Source organism: Furipterus horrens, unplaced genomic scaffold, assembly GCF_987537825.1.
Source record: "Furipterus horrens unplaced genomic scaffold, mFurHor1.1.pri manual_scaffold_13, whole genome shotgun sequence".
Taxonomy (NCBI): domain Eukaryota; kingdom Metazoa; phylum Chordata; class Mammalia; order Chiroptera; family Furipteridae; genus Furipterus; species Furipterus horrens.
The window spans coordinates 25,635,089-25,652,921 of NW_028327183.1; the positions used below are offsets into that span (position 1 = coordinate 25,635,089).

Consider the following 17,833-nt stretch of genomic DNA (forward strand, 5'->3'; position numbering starts at 1 on the left):
CCCTCCCTCCTCTTGCCCAGAAGGCTCAAAGAGCAGCCACTCTCAGTGTGACAGCATTGCACCAAGGATGAACTCTTTGTACTGAGAACTTTAAAGTCCTGTTTGAGCCCAAGGAATTTTCTAAGGGAGTTGGGGCAATCTGGGAAGGCTGCATGGAAGAAGGGGCATTTGAGCCTTAAAAGATAAGTTAGAGAGCAACAGCAAAAACACTGACAGGGAATTCTAGGTGGGAGGTACAGCCTAAGCAAAGATGTGGTGGTGGGAGTGTGATTGTGTTCAGTGTGCTCAATCTGAGGCAGAGGAATGACCCCTTCACTGTGTCTGTCATGGTGTCCCTACCCACACAGCATTAGCTAGGGAGGGGTGGGGGAGGACACGCAATGGGAAGATGCCCAGTTCTTCCAGCTCTCCTCACACCGGGGTCTTCCTTGTTTTACCTGGACCCTGGGAGAGAGCTGGAAGGCTGACCGGGGCTCCCAGAAAGCCTCAAAGTCATATCACAGAGTGTGGGTGTTGCTTCCATGGGACGTGGGGATTCACAGCAGGTTCTCGAGCTGGACTTCGGGAGGCCAGAGTCCCATCTCATAATAATGTCAGAATAAAGGGTCTGGGATGTTTTTGAAACCAGATCCATGGAAATGCTTCAAAACCTGTTCTAGAATTCACAAGGCACATTTTTATGGCTTGGAAAATGAAATGCCAAACCTGCCGGCACCTGCTCACTGCTTGGTCCCTCTCAGTCACATGCTTCATTGTTTAGCTCTCTCTCCCTGGACGTACCCTGTAATGAAAATGCATTTTAAACAGTTCCACTGGCAGTGTCTCTGCTAAACGGTGTGCTTTGGAAACTGTTGTCTTTTATGATTATATCCTGTTAAAACTAACATGAGTTATGTCTTATTCCTTCACAGATTATTGAAGACAATCCCTTAGGGTCTCTTTGCAGAGGAATACTGGATCTCAATGCCTATAATGTTGGTACGTGCACATGTGGCCTTTGCCTGGATTCCCACCCAAATCCAGCCCCCACCCCCAATCTGGCCTTAGAACCACCCCCAGCAGGGAGGCAGCTCTCACTGAAGTTGAGTACTGGGCCAGGCTGTTGGCTGACTGCAATGTTAGGTCTGCTATTAATATCTGCAGAGTGCTAACGCGGAGTCTTATGCAGAGTAAGTGCTAGACGAATGTTAGATGTTGTTATCCCAGCGTCATCAGCGTTTCAGGGATCCGCCTGGGTTTCCTGTGCTTTTCTACGAGGAGCTGGGCTTGTTGAGACAGCGCGGAGTTGGGAGTGTCCCGTTCTAAGCACAGCTCTGCCTCTCAGTTGCTATGAGACCCCAGGCCTGTCACTTCTCTCTGAACCTCCACTTCCCGGCTGCTCAGCTGGCCATCAGGAGACCTGGCCTGCCCACCCTGCAGTCTGGTGCAAGGGGAGATGGGACTGCACGGCTCAGGCGCGAGGTGTGTACAGTGGGGCCAGGCCTGTGAACTGCACGGGCCTTCCTGAGCCTCGGCCACGCCCACTTTTTAGTGGGGATATAGCAGTTTCCCTGCGAAGGGACTGAAGGTAGTGAGAAGAACATTCTGTGCAAGAAGCCCACGCAGCATTCTTCTCAGGGCAGCCCACGTTTCCACGGCTCCATGCAGCCCATCAGGTCATTAGCCTGGGCCTGTTCCCTCCAAGACCTTTGCTGGGGAGGCCTGAGCGTGGTCCTAAGCCTCAGATAACAGTTGTACCAGGAAATTTCTACTTCTAGTGTCAGCACTTTGCTTTCTCCATTTATTACCTGTTTTTTATTTTTCTTGACAACAATTAATAGGGTAGGTAAGAGAGGGATTCTTGGTTCCAGTTAGCAGATGAGAAAAGCAGGCACCTGAATGACCACAAGCCCTGCCTGAGGTTCCCAGGCGAGTTAACAGACGAGCTGAGACTCACCTGTGTTGCTCTTTGTAGTGTCTCCTGCATGGTATTTGCAGAGCACAGGTACATGGCTGCAGGGGTATGAATGGGAAGCTCGGATCAGGCCTGATTCAAGCGTCGGCTCTGCTGTTACTAGCTGTGTGTCACTCTCCCTCAACGAGTCTCTGTTTCCTCTCCCGTAAGAGGGAGGTGACTGGAGTAATCCCCCGAAAGGCTGAGATAAGGACTGAATAAGATACAGTGTGTGTAACCTGCTTAGAATGTTGCCTGGTGCATAAGAGCTCAGAGATGTTCGTGAATAAAGTTACTTGGCAGATTATTTCTCCCTTCATAGCCTTAATTTTCTAAATTAGAAAACACTTGCTTTGCAGAGAGAATCTATTCCATGCCTCCCTCCTAGCCTCTGGTGCCTGCTGGTCATCCTTGGTGTCCCTTAGCTTGTGGCTGCGTCACTCCAATCCCTGCCTGTGTCTTTATGGGCCATCTTCCCTGCATCTGTGTCTCAAATTTCCCTCTTCTTTCTCTGATAAGAACACTAGTTCTTAGATAGAGGGTCCACCCTAACTCCATAGACTCTCTCATCCTGAGATCCTTACATACATCCGCAAAGGCTCTATTTCCAACTAAAGTCACATTCATAGGTACCGGGGGTCAGGATGTAGACATATCTTTTTGGAGACTGCAATTCAGGCTGCTGCGCATCTTAACCAGTAACGTGTGTAAAGAGTCCAGACGCTGCCTGATACAAAGCAGACGTCCCAGTCAGCACTGACCAGGCAGTGGCACTTGGGTTCATGATCGAAGTAGCTTCTGCATTGGGAAGTCTGGTCTTCGTGGCTTTCTAACAGGCTGATAAAGACTTGTGTTATTCTCTCCCCAAAGTGAAAGCCCCACATGGGAAAAACCAGAAGCCTTTCGTCTTTATCCTGGAGCCCAAGAAGCAGGGCGACCCTCCGGTGGAGTTTGCTACAGACAGGGTGGAGGAGCTCTTCGAATGGTTTCAGAGCATCCGGCAGATCACCTGGAAGATTGACACCAAGGTAGGCCTCCTGCTCACGTGGGCCTGGTGTTCTCAGGCCTCTGGCGATCTGCAGAGTCGTAGGTGGGTCTGGGCAGCAGGAGGAGCAGGTCCAGGGCCCACACACAATTCCGAGAGGCGATGGGGTGGGGTCAGACAATAGGGAAGCGTCAGTCATTTCAGTAGAGCAAAGGGATATTGGAGGTCCCCTGGGAAGCTTCAGGAGGCTCAGAGTGTGGGCAGTGACTCTTGATGTTTGGGGCCATATTCTCACAGGAAAGTTTTGCCTTTCTTATTTTGAGCATTTTCTTGTCTCTAAACCTTGTTCAAAGCAGGCTGGATCCCTCCCACAGTGAGCACGCACTGAGCTTGCCTCCCTGGACTTGCAGTGGGCCCTGGGAAAACTGTAATTGACAGATCCCGTTCTTTCCCTCCACAAGTTCGTGTTCTTAGGGAGGAACTGCCACTCTAGATGGGCGTGAAGTTGGCAGGGTTAACCTGACCGGGGCACTAGTGTTTGGTTGGAAGCGTTCTGAGAAGGGTGAGGTTCTGGGTAAGAACAGGAGGTTTAGTGTGAGGCAGACTCCAGTTTGCCTCCTGGCAGGGCTGTACCCTGCACAAGGAACCTAACGTCTCTGGGCCTCCGTTTCCTTGTTTGCAAAATGAGGAGCCAAGTACCTAACTCAGAAGATGAAGCGAGGATGGAATGAGATGAAGCATGAGAAGTGCTAGGCTGGGCGCCGAACATTCAGCCAGGGCTCCGCCTGCGATGGTGTGTAACCCTCTCTCGTCGCTGTCACACCAGGAGGACGCAGGCGAGTGTGAGGTGCCACCTGCTCTTTCCTGTGGCCATAGAACTGGGGAGAAGTTTTAGGGTGTCCCGTGTACCCACTTCTAAGACAGGTCTGGACCCAAAGGACTGACGTTATAAAGTTTTCCCAGGACCTCTTGGGCCTCTTGATGGGTCTTCTTCCTTCAATGTACTTGGAAGGCCAGGCCCCAGCAGCCTAGTCTCTTTTCCCCCTGGGGGACCTCACATCTTGGCCAGTCTTCAGTCACTTTGATTCACCCTTTCAACACCCTGGAGTGAAGTCCTCTTTTTTAGAAGACTATAGAGAGCTGGTAGAATGGACACCCTCCCTGGTAGGGCCCGTCGTCTTTCCTGTCCCAGGATGTAGTCAGAGGCCTCACACGTGGGTCCTCATTCTTCCCAAGGCTTGTCACACCAGCCCCAGTCACTTATGATGAGCTGTGGGCAGCAAGTTTCTTTGGTCCCACTTTTCCTGATGGGAGCATCTCATTCGCCTCTGTGCCTTCAATGTATTACAGCTCCAAGACACAGGGGGGCGCCACTGTCCCAGGGGTCATTTGAAAGACCATTTCCCCTGTCTTCTGTTATCATGAACTGTATGGGCCGTTTGCCGGCATGGGAGCCTCTTAAGCATGTTCTAGTATTAGTGGTTCTGGGTGCCTAACGCTGAGGATGGAGAAAACACTAATGAGAAAGCCCTTAGCAACTGTTCTTTGTAGACTTTAGTCTCGGGCACCCAAACCTCTCCTGAAAGTGGGCTGTGTCGGGCTCAGAGCGGAGCGGGCGAGGCGATGACGCCCTCTGCCGGCTCATCCTGGCTCTCCACTTCTCATGCAGAAAAGTGTGACTTCACTCGAAGGTTCTCTGCCCTGTCTCTCCTCTCCTGCATGAAAGTTTCTCTCTGAAGTTAAGCCTCACTGTTCAAGGCTGCTTTGATCTACATTCCTCTTTAATTGGTTTTTACATCTGCTCGAATGTCATTAGGAGAATTTTGTAAAGTCTTATTGTATATGAAGGTTTAAGAAAGAGGAGTCAGCAGAGTTGACTGAGTCTTGCTCTGGGCACAACCAGCAGTGGGAAGAGCTGGTGTGGGAACAAGGAAGGAGGCCGCATGCTGCCTTTGGGGACAGAGTGAGGTGAGCGCTGCACGTACTGCTGGGAAAACCTCACCGAGGCCTCACAGTTGTGCCTGTCCCTACGAACGTGCTCAGGGCTCTAATTTCCCACCATCTCTGGCCTCCTTTAGTCCACAGCAAAAGACCAGTCACTCAGATCTGTCTAGTTAGTGAGTTTTCAAAGCCTGACCAATGGAATGTGCTGTGACTTCATATTCTGAGATGGCCCGACAGGCAAAATCTGCCAGTTATAAGATTTTGAGGAAGCAACTGGTATTTCATCTTAAACTGATAACTGTCTTCCTCTAAGGTTAAAAAAAAAAAAAAATGAAGCCTGTAACATGTCATTGCTCTGTGCTTTGTGAGGCCAAAATTTCACAACTCACCATAGGTATGGCTCCCCACCACACCCCCACTGAAAACAATTCTGTTGTCATTAGAGCCGAACTGTGTTGTTGCTATGTTTCCAAACAATCCCATGGAGAAATCACCAAGAACACAAAGCCAAGTTGATACAAGGTCTAGGAGGAAACACCTGAAATCTGAAAATGAGTAAGGCTTTTGTTTCCCTGACAGCATTTTCCTATTTACTGTGCGGCTGACATCTCCTTTGCCTCTCACTCCTGGCCCATCCCAGCCCCTCTAGTGCACCACCGTGGCTTGCATTTAGAAAGTGTGGAAAGGGCTGGTGAAATTTAGGTGTGCGTGCATGGGTGAGCTAGAGCAAATTTTGGAGGCCTGTGGTCACATTCAGATCTGTCCTGGTGTTGTGGTCACTGACGGGGCTCATATAAAAGGCTTCTTTGCTGGTCACTGATTGCTGAGGTCCACTTTGGCCCCAGGATTTATGTGAGCACTCATGGGTTGAAAGCATTCTTACAGAAGAAATTGGATGCCTACACCTGCTTATTTAAAGATTGGACTTTTTCCATCCTTGCCTGGGGGACATTTCTGGAGCAATTTGAGGGGCCCCACTTGTTCGCCACGTGCCTGTTGGAGTGCTTTTGTTAGCCTCATTTTACAGTTGAGGAAACGGAGGTGCAGAGATAGAGTCTATGACTTGTCCAATTGACCCAGCTAATCAATAGCAGGGTCAGCTTTCAAACCCAGGTCTCTGATTCCAGGTCCCACTGTCATTGCCACTGTGTTGGGTAGCCCCTCTTTCTACCTGTCACCTAAACACTTGATGCCTGTGGGGCCCTGCTCCCCAGGGACATGTCTCAGTGGGGAAGCAAGGTCTCGGCTGTAGTGATGAACGATATCAGGGCAGGACAGTCAGACAAGGGACAGAGTGAGGCCAAGCAAGGCCAGGCCTGGGTGAAATAGTGAGCACTCTAGGTTTGAGGAAAGCGATATCTTTTTCCAAGTTCTGGCTGGAGTTATCCAGGAAGGCTTCCTGGAGAAGGCATGATTTGGGAAGGGTCCAGGAGGAAGAGAGATCTGATGGAACAGCAGGGGAGGGATGATGGGGGCTGTAGGATGAGAAGCCAGGAGGTCACTGCTGTGGTTCAGGGGACCTGAGATGTGAACTCTGGGGTGTTTTAGAGAAAGCAGAGGCAGGAGGAGACTGTGCATATTGCCTCGGCCTCAGAGAAGAGGGCTGCAGGGGACAGCAAGTTATGACAAGGATGCTGTGGTCTACAGAGCTCAGGAGGACATGAGGTCACGGGCTTGGAGAACTAGAATTGGATGAACTATAACCGTGCTTTTAGAGGAAAGGCTAGGCCAGGAAGCCGGGAGCAGTGGGTTAAGGGAGTCGTGTGGTGAGTGAGATCAGTCATGGGTGGAGGCAATTTGGTCAAGAATTTTGACCAAGAGGAAGAAAGAGTGAGAGGAGGGGCAGGGGAAGGGAAGACATTCAACCATATTAAAAACCGGTGCGTGCAGGAGGGCCACAAGGGGAGACGGGAATGAGGGGAGAAAGGCATGCCAGGCGGGCTGGGGGGATGGGAGTTCTCGGTGCTGGCCGGGGCACTGGAACTAAAGGCAGTTGGCCCAACAGGAGAACAACATGAGGTACTGGGAGAAGAACCAGTCGATCGCCATCGAGCTCTCGGACCTGGTCGTCTACTGCAAGCCGACCAGCAAGACCAAAGACAACTTAGGTACTGTCTCCCATGACTGCCTCCGCACGTGGTGACAACTCTTGTTTCCCCTGGATCTGGCATGGTCACAGGGCACCGTGAGTGTGGCTCCTGCTCATTTTTCACCGCTCCAGGCAGAGCTTCCCCTTGAATTTGCCCTCAGAGCCAGGGTGCTGCTAGTATCATGGGCCTTCCGGCCTCTGAGAAGAAGAACCCTCTCAGTGGGCAGCGTAGTTTCCTACTGCTGCTATAACAAGTCACCTCAGACTTGGCGGCTGAAAACAACATACATTTATACTCTCATTCCTGGAGGCCAGGAGTGTGAAATCAGTATCTCTATGCTGAAATCAAGGTGTGGGCAGATTTGAGCCACCCCTGCCAGAGGCTGCCAGCATTCCCCGGCTTGTGGCAGCCTTTTGGTCACATGGCCTTCTCTTCTGTGTCGTCAAAATGCTCCCTATTATAAGGACCTGTGGTTACATTTAGGGCCCACATAATCTCCCCATGGCAAGCTCCTTAATTTAATCATATCTGCAAAGTCTCATCTGCCATATGAGGCTACATCTTTGAGGCCCTTATCCAGCACAGAAGGATTCAGAAATGACTCTTCTACCAAATTCTCCAAAGTAGTCAGTTCTTTGATCTTATAATGATCCCACTCACATTCTTGTCCCCCCTTCTTTGAACCTTTTGCGCAGATCCTATCTTTGATCTCAAGAATGTGTGATTCTAGGACCAAGGACCAGAGAAACACTACTAAACCCCAGAATTAATAGTCACTGGGAGGCTGTTCCCTGGGCACCTGCACTCTGCAGGTTTATGGGCTGTTGCACTGCAGCTGGAGCATTGTTTGCATGCTCCTCTCCTTCTCCTCCCATTTATTCTCCCCCTTCTCTATCACAGCCCTTCCTACAAGCAGTCCATTCTCCCTCTGCCAAGAGGCTTGGTTCACTCATTTGTATCTACAGCATCTTTGATGACGAAGCCATTCCTAAGATTCCCTCCTACCTGCTGATCCCTGAGGCCATTCCCCGACACTCCCCCTATCTAATTGTACCTCTTTGGTGTTTTCTTGTGTAAGGCTGCTGGCAATTTTAAACAAAAAGAAATTACAATAATCCTAGATGAAAAGGCTGTGGGAACACTGGGATCCTTTTTAATAGCTAGGATCCCTGAGGGCAGGAGCCTGTAGCAGTCCCAATTATGGCAGTATCGTCAGAACCATGTGCATGTTTGTGAGAGAGATTCCTGGTTTCAATTTATAAGCCTTCACGTTAAGAAAATGCACAAGAGACACAATAAATGGTGACTCTGTTTCTTTGTGCAGAAAATCCCGACTTCCGAGAAATTCGTTCTTTTGTGGAGACGAAGGCTGACAGTGTTGTGAGACAGAAACCCATGGATCTCCTGAAGTACAATCAGAAGGCCCTGACCCGTGTTTACCCGAAGGGACAGAGGGTGGACTCCTCCAACTACGACCCCTTCCGCCTCTGGCTGTGTGGCTCCCAAATGGTAGCACTCAATTTCCAGACTGCAGGTAAGGGGGGATGGCTTGTGGCCAGTAAATCTAAGATGACGGTGGTGTTATTCCAGGCACAGTCTTCTAGGGCCACTGGTGGGATACATTGTGGTTTGTCTTAGGAACTGGTTCAACCAGCATGCTAGTGTGAGGCCCCGCATGTGAGTAGAGTGATTTCAGGAGACTGACAGGCGCACCTGACAGCGGGCACTTGTATTTGGCAGGTTCTGTGATGGTAAGTGACAGACCCTGAGTTAGTCTGGATTAAGAGAGAAAGGAAATTCATTAGCTCAGTTAATTTTAAACCCTAGGAGTTGTCCCAGCTTCAGGCACAGCAGGATCAAGGTGTTCAGTGGCTCTCTTCAGCAAACTCCTCTCTTCCTGGTGCATCTGTCTTTGAGGGCTTCATGCTCAGACACTCCTTCAGAGAGATTCACATGCTGGGGAAAACCAACATGTGAAATTCTTTTACGTAAACAGTAGCATAAATCACAGTGTTTTGCACTTTTGTGGTTATTTAACCCTCTTTTGGGGCTCTGTTCATCAGTTATGTCCTTTCTGTTGCTTTTATGCCTGCATAGGATTCCACTGACTAGAACCATCCTTTATTCAGTTAGCCCCCTGCTGAGGCCCATGTAGGTTATTCCCCGTCCTTCGCTCTTCCAGATGGCACTTCCTTCTGTAACCTTCTGGGAGCATCTGCGAGACAGTTCTCAGACATGCAGGGTGGGTCAGACAGCACTAGCATTTTGGTCAAGTGCCCTGAGGACAGCCACTGACCACCTGTACCAAGTGGTGCCTGAGCTGAGACACTCGGCCACATGCTTCCGTAGGGATAGTGGGTGGCAATGCCAACTGGGAAAGTGTTCGAATACATCCTTCTGGCATAAGTTCACTAACTTAGTTTGATCCATCTTTGCCATCATATTGTCATTAAACCTCCCCTTATCGGTATCCCCTTATTATGAGTCACATGAACCAGTTTCTCATGGATTAGGAAGCACTTGCTTTTTCTTTTCTGCAAACTATCTGTTCATGCTTCTGGCCCAGCCTTTCTATTGGGGCTTAGGTATTTATAGCACACATTGATCAGATCTCTCAGTAGGTTAATTTTAGATATATTTATTTATCTGTTATTTCAGTGAGAGGGCTTTTTCTTTCCACAGTATTTCTTAACTTTTACGGAATTTATTTTTCTATGTAGAAATTTTTAGCTTTGAATGGTTTTTAATACTTTTGTTTTTAATGGTTCTGGATTTGGTATCATACTTGGAAAGGTGTTGCCTCATCTGAGATGTTTTAAAAAGCCCATGTTTTTCTTTTAGTAACATGGGTTTTCAATGGATTTTTAAAAAACCCATATTTTCTCTGAGTTTAGATATTTATTTTAATAACTGGCTCAGATTATTTTTGGGAAGGATTTGTGTAAATCTTTCCCTGCCGGCACCTCCTGGCCCGGGAGGCCAGCCTTGTCCCGCCTGGCTCACAGTGGCAGTGCCCTTTCCTTCCCAGACAAGTACATGCAGATGAATCAGGCCTTGTTCTCACTCAACGGGAGGACCGGCTACATCCTACAGCCTGAGAGCATGAGGACGGAGAAGTACGACCCCATGCCACCCGAGTCCCAGAGGAAGATTCAGATGACCTTGACAGTCAAGGTAAGGCCCCACTCTCCATCCTCGCCCAGGGAGCCAGGGCCCCGTGGCATTGGGAGGGCACAGTCCTGTGCCTAGTGACACCTGTCAACTTGTTTAAAACATCATCACCCAGGCATGGCTTGAGGATCTTAATTATAGTGCACTCCTGGGGAGGAAGGGAGGTTGTCTCAAATCCATCTTGGTCGCCTTACCCGTTATCTGTGGGGCTAAGGGTTCAGGAGGGTTTCTCCTGGGTCCCAGCAAGGATAGTTTCTGGCCAGGAAAAGAGAAAGAGAAAGCATATGGGAAGATGGCCATTTGGTCTTTATGGAGGGGAATGTTTGTCCCCACAATGTCCAGTTTTAAGGGTGAAAGCTTTTCTAAATTCACTCAACTCTGAGAGACTGTGTTGCCTTTGTGTTTTTTTCTCTTTTGGAAACTATGCAAGGTAGAAAAATAAATGGCATTTCTCATAAGATTAAGGAAGAAAAACATGAAGTGTTTGTAACTAAAGGCCTTTAAAAGAAAACCACACTCCCCCATCCTTTCCTAGGAGCTGGGAAATCAAGCGATTAAATGCTCTGTAGGTGCCCACCTGGGTGCGGGAGGATGTGTTTTTGTGCTCAGGTGAGGTTCACCTGTTTATTCTAATGGCATGGGCGCTCTGATCCTGGCTCATCTTAACAGCTGTGGGAACCCACCCCAACTCCCCACCCCCATTTCCTCATCCATGAGAGGGAAACAGTGGAGGGGTCCACTTCCAAAGGTGGTTAGGACTTCTCTGATAAAGAAATTGAGGCTGGCCTTGAACTTGTGTAGTCTGATGCTAGAACCCAAACTGAGCTCCCTGCTAGACCATCCACGCAGAACTTGTTAGCGCTTCTCATGACAGACCTGGGAGAATTCCAGTACTTAACCTTGGTGTTCTAGGTTCTCGGGGCTCGCCATCTCCCCAAACCTGGACGAAGCATTGCTTGTCCCTTCGTGGAGGTGGAAATAAGTGGAGCCGAATATGACAACAACAAGTTCAAGACAACAGTTGTGAGTAAGTAGCCCGGTCCATCCTTCTCGTAAACTTCAAGTGAGTTGAGCGCTATGTTAGGGATGCTTTTCGTTGGGGATTTTGTAACACTCTTTAGTTGTCCAGGTCTTTTCCTTTATCCTCCTTGCTCATTACAGTTCAGCCCCAGGAGCGGAAACAAAGGACCATGGGATGAAAGAGTTGGACTTGTCCCCAGTACTGTGATTCTGTGTGTAACTCAGGCCAGCAGGGGTCCGGCTCTCTGTGCGACAGCCCCCACTGGCTTGGTCTCCATAGTCCAAGACTGAGAAGCAGAGACACAGAGGTGGGGACGACCTGGTCCAAAGGCTGCAGCCTGACCTGGGTGGTCTTTGCTCTCAGAGGGCAGAGAGGCCTAGAGCAGCGGTTCTCAACCTGTGGGTCATGACCCCTTTGGGGGTCGAATGACCCTTTCCAGGGGTCGCCTAAGACCATCGGGAAACACATATAATTACATATTGTTTTTGTGATTAATCACTATGCTTTAGTTATGGTTGGGGGTCACCACAACATGAGGAACTGTATTAAAGGGTCGCGGCATTAGGAAGGTTGAGAACCACTGGCCTAGAGAAACACTTGTTCTTCCGTCTTAAGCCAAGAAGAAACCGTGACCTGGGGGCCTTGTGAGGTCTGGGGCCACTGCCCCTGGTGAAAGGTGGCCCAGTGACAACTCACACACTGACCAGTGAAGCTGGCGTTTGTGGAGGGTGGCAGGTTGACTGCCTGCTTTGCTCTCTCAGGCTGGTTCTCCCCTGACAGCTACAGGACCCATGCAAGCGCCACCTCTTCAGATGCCCTAACCCACCCCCTTTCCCTCTTATCTCCTCCAACCCCACCTCTTCCTGCTCTGCCACCGCCTCCTGTCCCTTCCACGTCCCAGTGAGTGGAGATGGGAGCTGTATAAAGGGGGAGGGCGCCCTCCCACCTTTCTCAGGTCTGTGACAACAGCTTTACCAGGACTGCTACTGGGAAAAAGATTATTCATACTTTCTTAGATCTTGGCATAGATGCATATTTACATGGTTGCCAAGGAGATTCAAAGCTGATTAATGTAATGATGGTTTTTCCAGGAGGTGGCAGGATGAACGGGGCCTCTAATAATCTTTGATCACCTTCCAGATGACAATGGCCTAAGCCCTGTTTGGGCTGCAACACAGGAGAAGGTGACATTTGAAATTTATGATCCAAACCTCGCGTTTCTGCGCTTTGTGGTGTACGAGGAAGATATGTTCAGCGATCCCAACTTTCTTGCTCATGCTACTTACCCCATTAAAGGAATCAAATCAGGTGAGTGGCTTTTAATTACGATGTTCAGAGTTCATTGTTCTTTGGTCTGTGCTGATGGCTTTGAAAAGAAGAAAAAGCATTTTTCCTCATTTTTTAGGAAATCACAGCAAAACCGATTAGGTGGCTTCCCTGAGCTGGCCCATGTAAACGGTCTCATTCAGCACAGGAATGGGGGGGAGGTGACCAGGTAGGATGCTGAGCCCTTCAAAGTCAAGCGTCTGCATGCAAAATTGGCCGATTACTTGATTTTCCTCCTGGCACTGTGACTTGATTTCATTTGGAAAGGTTAGATGCTGTTGCCTGTCCTTGGTCGTCAGGGGCTTATGTCTGGTTGGGGCTCCCACCCTCTCCCTGGCTGGGAAGGAAAAAGCTGTCAGCAGTTGGCAGGAGTTACAGTTGTGGATTCAGCTCCCCTGCATCATCTGGGCAAGTGGCTCTGCTTCTGTAAAATTGGGATGGTTGTTTTTTTTCTTCAGTTGCAATATTCTTCCAAAACATAAGCCAAGCTGGGTCATGAGACCAGCTCTCAAGAATCAGGAGACTGAGTCCCATCCCGCCAAGCCAGATAGAGGCCCCAGGAGGGAGGAGACGTGGGGCCGTGAGCTTGGCTCTGCTTCCGGTGCGCAGTTTCTCTCACCGACTTGCCTGCTGGACTTTATGCTGAATGTTTGCCAAGCAGGCGCTCCCTTGCTGTTGAATTCCCCCTTCCCTCCTTAGTATTTGAGATATTAGAGCACAGATCCTACTGAATACCTCACGAGGTCACTATTTCCCTGTTTTCTAAGCATTCTTTTTCAAGAGTAAAAGGTCACTCATATTAGTGATTTATATACAAATATAGTGTTTTCGCTTGATGTTGTTTGGAACCTTTGGGTCCTGTTTTCTGGTTTCTTTCCCCCCCTAAATTTGGGACATATCGGATATTCCCTAAATTTCTAGCTTTCTGAGATCATAAATCGGATCATTTTCCACCACTGGGTACTTACCCAGGCAGGCATGCTGGGACTCTGGTTAGAAAATGCAGGTTCCTGAGCCTGTTCCCAGGTGGGATTCAACCAGCCCAGGTTGGCACCTAGCACCCTGCATGTTTAACCAGCTCCTTGGATGGCACTTTGAGGGGAATGAGCTAGACACAGCCTGTCCATCTTATCATCAGGGAAACAAATTCCTAAGCAAAAGGGAAATAAATTCCTAAGCAAAAGAGTAGATTAAACTAGAACCCGAGAAATGTTTAAACTGCCTGGTTTTTTTTTTCCGTACTTTAGAAATAGCCAGCCTCCTGATTTACTGTAATAAGAATAACAAATACTCCTTTGCAAGCCCCAGAGGCCTGATATTGGCAACCCCTCTTGGTTAACTTGTCCGCTCCGTTGTAAACTATGTTAAATCCAGCAATTTAGGTGCAGTTCCTAACTTTGTAATTTGCCTCTTTTTCTTTTCTCATCCTCACCTAAGGATATGTTTATTGATTTTTAGGCAGAGAGAGAGCAACACCTAGAGGCTGTCTCCCATGTACACCCAACAGGGTTTCAAACCCGCAGCCTTTGGGTATATATGGTTCATGCTCCAACCAATGGAGTCACCCGGGCAGGGCTTGTGATTTGCCTCTTTTAACATAAATAAGGCTCATGACAGATTTCTTTTTATGGTAACTCTGCTGGCCTATTCCTAACCCACATCCACTAGAAGGATAAGGCACATGAGCAAGGCAGTCCCTCCCAGTGCCTTGAGGAAAGTTGACAGACTCCTTGCCTGGTACAAAATTGTGTTGATTCATCTAGAAAATGCTGTGACTTTGCTTGGAGATTTAACCAACAAAGAACAAAGCTTCAAGGATGATTAAAAACTGTGACCCTTCCCCCAACTGTGAGATACTCAGTAAGGACCTTTTCTCTCTCTCTCCTTTCTAGCTTCTAACAATGCCTGGCACATCCATATTTATGGAAGGAATGAAATAAAATGAACAGCCCTTTTGTGCATAAGGCATTGGGGGCCTTCTGAACTCAAAAATAAACTTTGCCCATTGTCATTAGGGATATGCTTAAGCTTTTAAGCCAGCTGGAGCTCAGGAAGAAAAACATCATTTATTGTGTTAGGTGCCTTAAACTCTTTCTCTTTTAATCCTCGTAGCAATCCTGTGAAAGAGGTTTTTATCATCTCTGCTTTTTAAATAGAAGCACTTTGGGGCCTAGAGATGTTAATTAACTTGCTCAAGGTCACACACCTGTAAGACCAGAGCAGCTGCAAACCCAGGGATGTCTGACTCCACACCCCACGTTCTTCCCGCTCTCCAGGCCTCCTCTGCTCCTCCTGCGCCAAAATACCGCTCGCTCTTCAAAAGTTGTCTCTAGCTCCCTTTCCTCTGACACACAACTCAAACCAACAAGAATAAAAACAGAATCAAACTGTGTTTCGTGAAATTGGCAAGCCCCTTTCAGTCCTAATTTCCATGATTTATGAAGGGCTGTCATAGCCGTGAGACCTGGGCAGGGAGAGGAGGCCCATGGCGCAGGAGGTGCTGGCAGGGGGACCGAGCCCAAACTCGGAGGCACGCGCGGTGCCACTGTGCTTGCACCCATGTCCGCTGGGGGGCACGGGCTGCCTGGCAGCCTCCCCAGACACCACGGAGTGCTCCGATTCCAGTACGTTCTAAGAGTCGGTCCACACCTAGACTGACTTCTTCCCCACTGTCCACAGACCAGCTCCTTAGAGAAGCAGGATCTCAGGCCCCACCCCAGACGTCCGTCAGGAGTCAGAATCTGCCCTGTAATCAGATCCGCAGGTGGGTCACATCTGCATTAAAGGTGGAGAAGCACAAGGCTAGGCTGCGGGAATTCTGCGGGTGTCCAGGCAAAAACCACCAACCAAACAAACCAACAACAAAATTCCCATCACCTGTGTAAGGAGTTAAAAAGGCCAGGAAACTTCTCTGTATCAGTATTCAAGGAGAACAATGGCCCTAAAATCCTCCAGGGAAAAGACTAAGACCTGAGGGTTTTCTACCCACTCACTGTCATTTGAGCATAAAATTAAAGGGCAGGTGTGTTCAAACATGCACAGTTCAGGGTTATGTCCCATGAGTTCAAACTGAAGGAAACAAAAGAAATTAAGCCAACAGAAATGTTCAGTCAAAGGGTGGTAAGCATTGGACACTTTTAAAAAGAAACTGTGCATTTCATTGTGTGTGCCAATTTCACATCAGGAAAGAACACTATAAACAAATACTGAGCTCTAGTTAATGAGATGCTGGCTGACATATTCAGGGGAAAGTGTACAGATGTCATCTTACTGTGAAATACACACCCGGTAGATTGATGGGTCGAGAAATGTGATAAAACAAGTATAGTAAAAGGTTAATAGTGAGATCTAGGTAGTGGTTGTACAAGTGCTTCTTGTAATATTCTTTTAGCTTTGCTGTATAAATGTGAGAAAAATATAACCAAGCCTGTCTTTGTGGGAGAATTATGGTTACAAAATGGAACACATATTATACACTATGTTGATGTAGAAATAATACAGTTTTAACAAATAGGGGACAAAGAGGAAGAGAAGGTACAGGGTTGTGTAAGCATGCCAATTTCCTCATCTTAGCAGTGAAAAGCAATTGATCCAATGGAGATTATTTAAAGGTTATAAATCAATCGATAGTGTAAAAGGTTCTCTAAGAGAAATAAGGATAATCACTGAACAAGCCAAAACCTGAGTGATGAAATAGTGGGACTGCCCTAATTTGAATATTGCTTGTCCTGAGAATCAGAGATACAATGCAAATAAAAAGTTTTCAAGTCAGAGAGCTGGGTCCAAGATGGCGGCGTAGGTGAACACTGAGCTTGCCCCCTCCTAAGAACCTATCAAATGTTCACCTATGTTCAGAGCAGTTCCTCTTGAGAGACAACTGTGAGTCAGTTGAACAGCTTCTCCACAAGTAAGAGAAAGGGACCACATGGAGATGGTCGGGGTGCCATGACAGCTCTTCGGGAGCTGAGGAAACAACCCAGGACTGGAGGAACCCATGAGTGCCATTGTTTACATTTCCCCTGAACGTGGACAGTGGGCAGGAGCTCCACCCAGCTCCTTGAAGAAAACAAAAGACTAAGACCTGAGTGTTTTCTACCCACTCACTGTCCTGCAGGCCCCATGTATCCCTCCTGGAGTTGGATCGAGTAGAATCAGGAAGGCACCATAGCATGCTTACAAGGGATGCCTCCACCAGAGGATTGATTCAGAGGACACAGCAGGGTGCTGCTTTGCACACCCACTGAGCTGCACACACAAGGGTCTCCCCTGCCTGCAGTGTGTGGAGCTAGTAAAACCCTGCAGTACTTGCCAGCAGGACTACGCTGTCCACAGAGTGTGAGCTAGCAAAACACTGCAGTACTCACATGCAGGACTGTTCCTTCCAGAGAAAGTGCAGAGAGAGTGAGGCACTGCTGCCCATGCACGTGGGGCTGCTCCCCCAGAAAAGTGCGCAGCAAGTAAATCTTGGCAGTGCCCACCCACTGACTGCCCCACGCAGGGTAGGGGGGTTGCTGCTGTGTGCATGAAAGGTGCTTCACATGGAGAAAGAGCAGCATTAGTAGGGCCTCAGGAAGCAGGCATGCAGAGCAGCCCCACCCAGACCCTGCTCTAAGGGTGGACAATTAAAACTGCAGGGCTGCTGGTGCAGAGCTGTAGGGGGGCAGCTGGGTGCAGAGGAGCTGCACTACCTTGAGAGGGAGCAGAATAAGCAAAGTGCAGCTGTGTGTGCATGCACACCTGTCCTACCTCGAGAGGGGGCGGAACTGGTGGGGCCCCCCACTCAGACCTTGCTCTGATCACAGTTAAAGCAATGGGGCACGTCAAGAATGCACCTAGCAGCCTCATCTACATCAGGTAGCCACACTCATATTAGAAGACCAAGGAGGCACACACACACCAGAATACCTTGCCTGGAACCCATTCCTTCAGGCCAGGTGACATACAGTGTACCTCACATGCCTGCCCCTACTACAACCAGACTGCCAAAACTATTCAACACAATCAGAGGCCACTCTTTCAAGACTGGAAGGGATAGCTGTTCTATTCAACCCATAGAAATAAACACAGGAAACCAAACAAAATTGGGAGGCAGAAGAATATGTCCCAAATGAAGGAATATGAAAAAATTCTGGAGAAAAACCCCAATGAAGCAGAGATAAGTAATCTGCTTGATAAAGAATTCAAAGAAATGGTCATTAAGAAGCTAGAAGCTCAAGAAACTTGAAAGTACAATAGAGGAACTCAGCAACTCAACAAAGAGATAGAAAAATGTAATAAAGAACCAATCAGAGATGAAGAATACAATAACTTAAATGAAGAATACATTGGAAGGAATTGCCAGGAGAGTGGTTAATACAGAAGAA

At 48.5% G+C, this 17,833-nt stretch overlaps 1 protein-coding gene across 1 annotated transcript in view; it reads left to right on the forward strand.

Moving 5' to 3' along the window:
• PLCG2 (phospholipase C gamma 2) overlaps positions 1-17,833 on the forward strand; it is a 151,615-nt gene that overhangs the window by 106,867 nt on the left and 26,915 nt on the right. The window contains exons 24-30 of the mRNA XM_090261181.1: positions 912-978; positions 2,804-2,961; positions 6,868-6,970; positions 8,277-8,486; positions 9,981-10,126; positions 11,036-11,150; positions 12,285-12,452. Of these exons, the coding sequence (XP_090117307.1) occupies positions 912-978; positions 2,804-2,961; positions 6,868-6,970; positions 8,277-8,486; positions 9,981-10,126; positions 11,036-11,150; positions 12,285-12,452 (967 nt within the window). The remainder of the gene's footprint in view (positions 1-911; positions 979-2,803; positions 2,962-6,867; positions 6,971-8,276; positions 8,487-9,980; positions 10,127-11,035; positions 11,151-12,284; positions 12,453-17,833) is intronic.